Below are 10,508 nucleotides of genomic sequence, written 5' to 3'. Positions count from 1 at the left end.
TTGTTGAACGATTTTGTAAAGGTAGACGGGAAAGCTTGAATTCCAATATCAAAATTGACAAAATTCTGAGATAAAAGAATAAATCTTTTGAGGCACGGTTCTATATTCGGTGACGAGAAAGAAAGAAAAGAAAAGAAAAGAAAAGAGAAAAAGACAAAAATGTCTTTATCCGTTTTGGGAGGGGTTTCTCTCAAAAAAACCCCTCTAATTTTCGAACGTATCGCTATTTTCATAAAAGAATACCTCTTCTCTGGCTAGTTAGTTCCCTTTTTTTATATTTATATTTTAATGATAATAAGAATAAACTTTGTTTATAATATCGCACATAACAATGATATTATCAAGTGTACACGCGCTTCCGAAATGCGACGTAATAAATGTAAGTTATTGTTGTTGCTCACGATCGCCAGTGATCCAACACAGGCGAGGCTCCAAGGGGGAGTGGCCAAAATGTATATTGAAAATTTCTGCTCGCGAATCGCGCTCGCAGTAATTATTTAGTTATACATGCACATCTTGTTCACGATCACAATCATTGCTCAGAATGTTCGATTTTCAGGACAAAAAAAATCCTTAAAAAAATAAGCAAGGTTAATCAAACAGAGTTGTTTTTCTCGCATACTAAATGTATGCCATGTCAACAATAGAACAGAGTGTCCCGAATGGAGACTGATTGTAAGTTATTTTTCCATTATTTAAAAATGGTAATCTACCTTTTTTTATCAACATTGATCAACGATTAGTTTTACTCTTCAATTTTGATATCAAACATAAAAAAGGGTCGTAGTAGACATGATAGATGAAGTATAACTTTGAAACCCATTGCCAAAGTCAAGATGCGCAGAATCGATGAAAAATGTGAAACTATGACGACCGAAATAATAAAATTATGATGAAGAGTTTACTTTAGATTTTTGATTTGTAGAAGAATAAAGAAAAATGGGTAGAAAAAAAATAAAAAGAATGACACAGGAAACCGAGTTTGTTTCAGTTATTGTCTATTTGAAATTATGCCTCAAACGTCTAAAAAAACATTTTAAAAAGCACATAGTGTTCTTCACGGCTGCCATAATAGAGTGGAGGTGGGGAAAATAATGAAGAGATAAAAAAGTGAAGGAAAACAAAGCACTGGCAAAATATTCGAAAAGCAAAATATAAAGTGTATATTTCCAACTTTCACACTAAGCTGTACGTTATAAATTTCTTCTAGTTAATTACGGCACCGTATCATACATTAAAAAATCATATGCTCGCTTGGCGTGCTGAGGAAATATACGATGGCAAGCACAGTGTCCGAATGAAGTAACATGAAGAACATATGTGGTTAAAATAGTTGTTTCAGGTATCTAAAGTTTGTCATGCTAATACCCGATGAATGATTAAATGCTTAACTCACTAGCTCGCTGCACTCATTCGTACAATATTAAGATTCAGTTTTTTTTTTTTTTTTTTTTTTTAAGCACACCAATTCATCCACTGATGTAACAGATACAACTTCTGGGCCCCATTCATAAAAAAGTTGCTATGGTAGCAAGTCTTACTAGAATGTCAACTACTATGACAAAAGTGAAAATTCTGCTTTTTGATTGACTCTTCCAATGAAGGGAGATATTCCAGCAAGAGTTGCTATCATACTTTCATTGCAAATTTCTAGGAAGTGGGGCCCTGATGGTTTCCGTAGTGGAGAATGGATCAATATAGAGCATGAGAGGTTTCACGGGACAGAGGCAAAAATATACAACCTTAAAGGTTCATGGCGTTTCTCAATGATAGCATGTACTGTTAGAAAATTTATCCTTAAAATAAAAGAAGTTCCTGCAGCAGAGTCTCGAGAACACCTGTAATCTTACGGGTTATTTACTTATTTTAACATTATGGTAAAGACGGGACAAATAAGTCTTTCTCTTAATCTCTAGCCTGCATATATTATCAGCTTTGCAGCAGATATATGTTTTTTTTAATGATTGGATGGAAAAGAATACACCCATACCTTGTTCGCACTGTTGGCCGAAAAATCCAGGAGCACATTTACAGTAGGCCTCTCCTCCATACGACACAACGCAGGATCCGCCATTATAGCATACATCATCGCCGCATTGAACTCCATTGATTTCTGCCGTCATGAAAGACAAACAAAATATCGATAATAGGAATGGAATTTATTTTTACAGTAATTGATAATAATTAGGGTAAAGATTATACTTACACTTATTTTTCTCACTACATCAAAGCGCCATTGATGCGAATCGACAAATGTAACAGTAGAGAAAGTTCGAACAGGTGAGGATTCAGGAAAGGGAAGCCCCCTCCCCCCTCTAAAACACGTTACCTTGCTCGTAAAAACAGAAAAGACAGGAAATGATTTCAGTGAGCAGGGAAAGGTCAAGTTGGTTGCGACAAGGCCATTACGTATTATTCTATGCCTCCATGACTGTGCAGTAATCGCCATATCCTAGTCTACATGAAACTTGGGTCGGTTTGGTTTTATTACCGCATAAATATTTACAATATAGTAATCATATTTTACACATATAAATTTTAACTGCGAATATTATCAAAGAGCAAAAACTTGAAAAGATACGGATGGATCACTCTATTCAGAGCAATTGATATAATGGCTCTGTTCATCCTAGAGGTCCAAACTCTTAAAAACAATCCTAATCACCTCCTATCGAGTGGGCTTATCAGGATAACGTTATAAAATAGTACCAAGAAAGCCAGTCTTGCACTATTTCCTGGAACCTGTTCTTTTCTAACTAAAAGTTAGACCAACGTATGAACAAATAATTCATAAGTGAGCAAAAAAAGCGAGAAAACCATTGCCAAAACCGACAAGTTTGCCTATTAAAAAACAACAACATCAGCCATCGTACCATCTTCGCATTGAGGACCAGTGAATCCAGGTGAACACAAGCAATACGGTGCGGTGGCCGCAAGAGGATCGAAATAGTCAGGGTTCACACAGGTCCCTTCATTCTCGCATATGTATTCCTTACACAGGTCGGGACCGGAGACTGAGGGGGAAAAATCATGAAAAAAAAAACAATCAGGAATTTCATTTTCCCACTTCACCATATTCACGAAATCATTATAACAGCAGTAAATATGAGGGATACTGGCTTCTGAATCTTTGCATCATTTTATTAAAGATCCTATTATGTATATTAAGGCATGCTGTCAGTTTATCTTTTTTAAATAGTTTTCGTAATACATGTTTTGAATAATGTAATGCATTATATTGTTGTTTATCTCTGTTTCTTAGTAAACGTTAGTAATATTTGTTCGTCTTTAATTCTAATGCATGATACAAATACTCTGTAAGTTTATTGTGAAGAAATTACCCCAAACAAGGTAAAACATTGTGACCCTATATAATTACAGTAAATGGCGCTCAATTCTACCCGTTAATATAAGTAAACACCGAAAGAAAAAAGATAAATAAAGAGAGAAATAAGAACATTAAAAAACACACTACAAATCGGACACATCCGAAAATGAATCAACAATGGTATGCCAGGCTTCGCGATCTGACACGAGAGTTGGTAAATCATGTAACAAATTATTTGTATCCCTATATCTGTAATCAATCAATCAATTAATTCAAGTATGGTTTTAATCTAAAATACAGCCATACAAATTTGTCTTTATACATGTATAAGCTTTTGAAGACAGGTGTGTATTAACGCAGTTGCATTGTGTTGCTAACCGTTTTATTAGAAAGAGAGAACAAGATAAAAAATGGTGATGAAATAATGCATCCATTTATAATTACAATTGATGTAGAAATAATTGAACTGTGTTATATCATTACTAAAGAGACATGATGTAAACTTGCCAACTACAGGCATGACCGTATGCACGAAATCCTTTAATTTCACTTTACAAAATGCAAAAGCGCCCCAATGACAAGCGCGGGCGCTTCGCTCCCTTGCTTTCGATTTTTTTGAAAAAGTTTCTGTGTCCCGCCCCCCGTCAAAAATGTCTGCGTACAGCTATGACTATATAGGAACGAAGGGTATGAATCGAGGAGGGGTATAAATTGAGATAAGGTACACATTATTTTATCAATAAGCGGTTGGGATGACCGTTGTGTAGAGGAAGAGAAAATTCTAAAGACAACTTTCCACAAAACAAACATCTCATCAAATTCTTCGAAATTCAAACTGAGAGTATAAAGAAATAAACCGAACAAACAATAAAAAATCAGAGTTATCCATTTGATAGCAGTTTTATATTATTAAACCCAAGTGGGCAGACCTCAAGCTTTTACTTACTTTCACAGTGATCACCGTGGTACATTTCCTGACATATGCAAATGTATGTACCTCCGAGCAAAGACGACTGATAACACGATCCTCCATTCAGGCATGGCGCACTTGAACACGAGTCTTCGTTACCTGTATTAATTAAATCGAAATAATAATAATAGTGATAATATAATAATAATAATAATAGCAATACAGACCACCACAGGCAGCAAACTTTGTAACTGATCAATTAGCTTGAGATCGTCGACAGAAGTGGACGAAAGCTCACCCCAAATAATCATTTAGGTTGGTGGAAGCTCAGAAATTACTTAATAATAATAACAATAATAATAATTGATATTATAAGATAATTTATATATAAAGGATAATAGTAATAGCTATTATGACAATGATAATGGTAATAATGATAATAATAATTTGTAGCATTGTAAGCTAATTTAAAGATAAAGTAAACTGTGGCAAGTCTCAGAAAGTATACATTGCTTCTCAATTTTGTACATGAAGCATAGCTTACAGTCCTACAAAATATCGTCCGCTTTATTTGTTCTTATTTTCCTCTATTTTTATCACTTAGATATCTGGAAGAGTTGAATTAAGTCGTCGGTAGGCCTACCTCGTTCACAGAACTCTCCGTAAAATCCATAAGGACATGTACACGATGGTACTCCAAATGTTGCGCTGCATTCTCCACTATTATAACAGAAATAGGACTCACAGGGGTCTGATAAGAAAACTAAACGGAGATATAACACCAAAACGAATAAGGCAACATTGAAAAATTATCTTTTCACTTGATATCTGTAAGAAGCGCAATCATAATTTGTACGGCAAAATTTTTGTGGACCAAGATTAACAATATAAACTACTCTCATATAAAATCAAGAGTGCACCACAATGGGAATACATACTTGATAGAGGATTGAGTACGATACATGTATATGGAAACAAAGAGAAGAGAGGAGGAAAGAGGGGGCGGGGCGGGAGGGATGGGGGGGGGGCGAGAGAGAAGAGTGATGATAATGAAGATTGTTTCTAAAATCAATTTATTTCATTTAATTATACTGAGTACTCTTACTTCCGCAGTTTGGTCCGTAGTAGTCCTCTGGACATGAGCACAGATACAAAGAATATCCATACTCCGTGCAACTTCCTCCATTCAGACAAGGTGCGCTGTCACAGGGGTGTTCAGTACCAGGTACTGGATAAATATGAAAAATAAGAAGCATATATGTGACAATGTATTAAAGAATCGACGGAAATAACACGTATATATGAATATATAACAAGCCTATAGCAAGGTATATAGTTCTGCCAAATAACTTTGACTCAGGTTGAAAGCAAGAATAACCAAACAAGTTTTTACATACTGGTTAAAGGTAAAGTAGATGCAAGTCTTTCTGCAAAGTAGACATGAAAATGTAGATATTTTTGTCAGAGGAAGATACATTCCTGGATATATATATATAAATATATATATATATATATATATATATACATGAAGACATGTAGAGAATCAGTGTTTGCTTGTCCGGTTTATTTTAGAGAAGAGTGGATAATTGAGAGAGAGAGAATAGTGGTGTCATATTCCAATTAATAACGTGTTCATACCTTCTTCGCAGTAAATCCCAGAATATCCCGGTGGACAAGAGCAGATGGCTTGTCCATATGGAGTTACACAGGATCCCCCGTTTGAACAGGGGAAATAAAGGCACGGGTCACTACCGTAATCTTTAAGAGGAATCAGTTTAGAATTAAATAAGTACATTGCATAATACCAATAAGAAATAATAATGTATACATATTTCCGTGTAGGAACTTTAAGTATATTGATTATAATATAAATTTTGGTGAAATCTTATCACTGATCCTAATTCATACATGGGAACAAAATTCAAAGGCTTCAAAAAAATACAGATTTTAGAAAACAAGAGCTAGACTCAAACTATTCAGAAACATTTCATGAAAAAGTTATTCATACATATAAATTATGTTAACATGGCTAAGATGCATGAATAACAAAAGATGTGGAAATACATTCTTAATATATCAGAAACGTATAATCATTTTATTTGTATTTCTTATTCAAAATATTTAAGTCACATGTGGCCTTTAAAATGCCTCACCCCAGGAGAGGTCTCTTTTTTTTTAAGGTGAAGTCCTTTTATGAATAAATCATGAGTATAGGAGCACAAACAAAAAAAAAGAATGATCGAAGCAGCAAGCGAATTTCGTATTTGCTGATGAACAAAAAAAGTCATGATCTCTAGTACTTACACTGGCAGTACCTTCCATAATATTGGTACGCGCATTCACAATGGAATGTGTCTGCTTCCCTAACACACACACCGTTATTTAGACACGGTGATGATAAGCACGGATCTGGTGTAGTGGTAGTCACTGGAAAACCTGGAATACAAAGGGTTTATTTTGCAGTCAGGGTACAATTTTTTTTCATTATGGGTTTATTTAAATTTTTTTTACTTACGAATGTTTCTTCGTTTGTTATAAATGAGTTACCCCTAAAATCTGTAAATTGAGAGGCCGCAGTTATCAGAATACTATTCTACGGCACAAAACAAGATGGGTACTTTTTGTTGACTCATAGTTATCATATATTACATTCCATCAGTTTTTATTCTGGTATAACTTTTCATTGGCTATGATTAAACCACATAAACATTGAACAAATGTAATGCTGACGTTGTCATAAAATATAAGGTCATAAAAAATAATAAAAAATGAAAAGTTATGACAGTGTGAAAATGTTGCTTCTTTTCACAAAACAGTTATATACAAATAGAAAAGTGATTTGTGATTGAGAGAACTGATGATGTCACACACTCACTATTTCTTTTGAATTTCGTATGAATTATAGAATATATTGATATTTGCATCAGGTTTGACCATAAGGAATTTCTTGATAGAATAACAATAGGTCACAAAAATGGCAATTTATTCTTTATGTTAAAGAAGGAATCGAAGTCAGTCTCACATTAAAATGAGAAAAATTTTGAAATATTTTACATCTTGTATCGTGAAAAGCAAAATGAGTGGGTGATGTCACTACATCCTGGTCCAAATGCAAATGAGGAACTGATGACACTCATTTTGTTTCTAGTAATTTGAAATATAACAAAATCAATATTATCCCCACTTTAATATGAGAAAATTTTTAAAGTAAATATTGACTGTAATTATTGTTGACTGTAAAAGTCAGCGTAACTTAAGGGTACTTCCATAAATTTTCATTCTACATCGGATTTGATATTGTCAGCAACATGTTTATTTTATTTCTAGATTTTCATTCAAATCAACTTGTCTTGGGGGAGACTTGGCATTCAAATGGTCAACAACTTTCGTTTGAAAATGCCTCAGTTTAAGGGAAAGGAAGTTGCGGAATCATAATCATACTTTAAAATTTGTTTAATTTCTTTCGCAACCCACCTATTTACAGGAATATTGTGTTCCTGCCAAAATTCAAGAACCATCTATGGCCTTCTAACTTTGGAGGGTGAGTGTGTGTTGGGTGGGTTTGGGATAGAGGAAGTGAGAAAGTGAGAGAGAGAGAGAGAACAAGTGAGGGAGAGTGAGGGAGAGATGGGTACACCTGTGATACGTCATTACCATATTCGCAATAGGTGCCATAGACGCCAAGAGGACAAATACAGTAGTACACGGTATCATTCACGGCGACACATGCCGACATTCCTTGACAAGCATTATTCCTGCAGGCTGTAAAGTTCATCTCTGTCGAGAAAATATACACAAATGGAAGATAAAGACAAATATAACTTCTCATTATACCACCTACACCATTTTATCAATATATTAATTTATAATAAATGCATTAAAGCTTAACATTCGTGTTTGAGATGCACGAAATATCACAATATTTTATTTATTTTTACGACATTAAAGTATGAGTAACGTTCCTAAGTCCAAATTGCTTGAATCTTAAGGATTTTCTTAAAGAGTTTCTCATTATCTTTAATAGGTTTCGTTATCCTCTAAAAAAAGAGAGAAAAGTATTTTCTAGACTAAATTTAATCGTAATAACAATAAATGCATAAAAATAGGATAAAGAAAATACACCTAAAAGGGTTTCACCAAAGTTAACTCAGATGAGAATTGAAAGTGTAAGTTTGACAAGTCTCATGATTCTAATCTCAATATTGCCTCGAGATGCCAGTTTTTTCAGATAAACTATCCAATATTTCATATATCATTATCAGATAACCATACATGCTTAATTTGAAACATGTGCTAAATTCGCAAACAGATTAGCAGCATCTTCAGACAAAACGGTGTAAATATTACAATATGTATAGATAAAATTGTGATTTCTCTGCCATAACCTGCCGTTTGAACCAACATTGACATTTCAGATTTATCATTGGTAATTGGCTAATTTTGCGACTGATTTTTGAAGATTAAAAAAAAACTTTCCACAGTGTCATTAAGTGCAAAACTACCTCCACCACTTCTTCTACCAATACTACTACAACTACTACTACTTCTTCTTCTTCTACTACTACTACTACTACTACTACTACTACTACTACTACTACTACCACCACTACTACTACCATTACTACTACTACTTCTTCTACTACTACTACTACTACTACTACTACTACTACTACTACTTCTTCTTCTTCTTCTACTACTACTACTACTACTACTACTACTACTACTGCTACTACTACTACCACCACTTTAACCATTAATACTACTGTTACTACTACTTCCCATCAAAATAATCAAATAATGATACAATAATGAAAATAATGCATGAATGCTAACCACGTTCACAATGGACACCCTCATACCCTGGACGACAATCACAGGAATATGAACCAAATTGAGCATCACATGTTCCTCCATTCTGGCAAGGAGCTGATAAGCATACGTCTGAAATACACAATAATAAAATGACAATAAATAATAATAATGTTGCATGATAAATGGATTATGTTCATTTTGATCTGATAAGCCTACACACCATGAAACAAACAATAAAAAAATTAATTTAATAATAATGTGTTACATAATTATTAATTACGTTCGTTTGAGTTAAACTTGAAAACGGCTTTTCTACTAGCTGTTCGTAAATCAAGCTCAACTTAACCCACAACCGATGACCCATTCTTTCGTTTAACTCTTAATAACCCTGTTAACAAAATGCCTTAGAATCTTCTTAAGAACAAGAATTCAAGTCTCAATTTATGTCAGATGTCAGTTCAAATGAAACTCTTAAGAGTTTGATTTAGCAGAAGAAAAGGGTCTCGCGTTGTGTGTTAAGAACCCACAGACGGCTTTACCTAACCCAACGATGGTCGAAAACCAAACTATGATATACTAAGGGTGTTTTACAAGATAATCAGTTGTATAATCACAAGATATTCATATTTTCAAACCTGTTAACATGGTAAAAGCGGTAATTGTCTTTACTTCCCTTAACTTGAACTAATATCCACTGTCCGTCTCCTGAAGATGGACTGTCACCTTCCAAACTTCAACATTCTCGCCAGTCAGTTTCATACCGTAAAACTACTACCCGATAGTCTCAATATTGCTTTATGCTTCCAATTGGTTTCTTATCATCATGAACGTGTCGAAATATGCTTTTCAATAAGCTCTCCCATCATGTAAGGAGTTATCATGAATCATGAATTGGAGTTAATAATATTTCTATTGACTAATTTGTCATATTTTTTGTACGTCATTGAATTGAATTAAGTTTTCAGTTGATCTACCTTTAAAATATAAAAACACAGACAATGTCATGCAATTTTCTTCTTATTACTCCACAGACTTACCCGGTTGCGCCTGCACACAAGATGCAGCTATAGCAATCAGGGCAATAATCACCCCGAGCCACACTCGCCCCATGTTGTCTTTAAACGGATCCTGGGACACTGTCAAATGAGCCGTCGAGTTTATCAAAGACAGTTCAGAGGAGTGTTGTGGGCGGAAGCCAGGTTGACAGTAACCTGAAATCCATCTGGAGGTGAGGGGATAATTGTGGAAGAACAGAACGAAATGGACAAGAACACTTCCAAAGCCAACGTACGTGATCGACTGGTATTTGAAGAAGGAGCCGTGTCAACAGTACAAAGCATATGAAAACATATTTCGAACAAAAGCACTGACGTAAAAAAGACACAATAAAAACTTTTAGTTCTAATTGTTTGTGCTGTCGAACAAGGGAGTAACAGGGAATAGTCCCAGATACAATTG

The 10,508-nt window shown here is 34.5% G+C and overlaps 1 protein-coding gene across 1 annotated transcript; it reads right to left on the bottom strand.

Moving 5' to 3' along the window:
* Nucleotides 1–1,841: 1,841 nt before the first annotated feature.
* LOC121409417 (fibropellin-1-like) lies at nt 1,842–10,272 on the bottom strand. Its single transcript, XM_041601355.1, has 10 exons — nt 10,088–10,272; nt 9,072–9,179; nt 7,893–8,015; nt 6,543–6,674; nt 5,877–5,996; nt 5,344–5,466; nt 4,882–5,001; nt 4,275–4,397; nt 2,874–3,014; nt 1,842–2,113 (listed from the first exon to the last, which is right to left on the bottom strand). The coding sequence occupies exons 1-10, from the start codon at nt 10,158–10,160 to the stop codon at nt 1,854–1,856; spliced, it is 1,323 nt and encodes a 440-aa protein (XP_041457289.1). The 5' UTR covers nt 10,161–10,272; the 3' UTR covers nt 1,842–1,853.
* Nucleotides 10,273–10,508: the final 236 nt, after the last annotated feature.

The sequence above is a fragment of the Lytechinus variegatus genome, chromosome 2, assembly GCF_018143015.1.
Source record: "Lytechinus variegatus isolate NC3 chromosome 2, Lvar_3.0, whole genome shotgun sequence".
NCBI lineage: Eukaryota > Metazoa > Echinodermata > Echinoidea > Temnopleuroida > Toxopneustidae > Lytechinus > Lytechinus variegatus.
The sequence above is the reverse complement of the archived record's forward strand: the minus strand, read 5'-3'. Positions and strand labels throughout refer to the sequence as shown.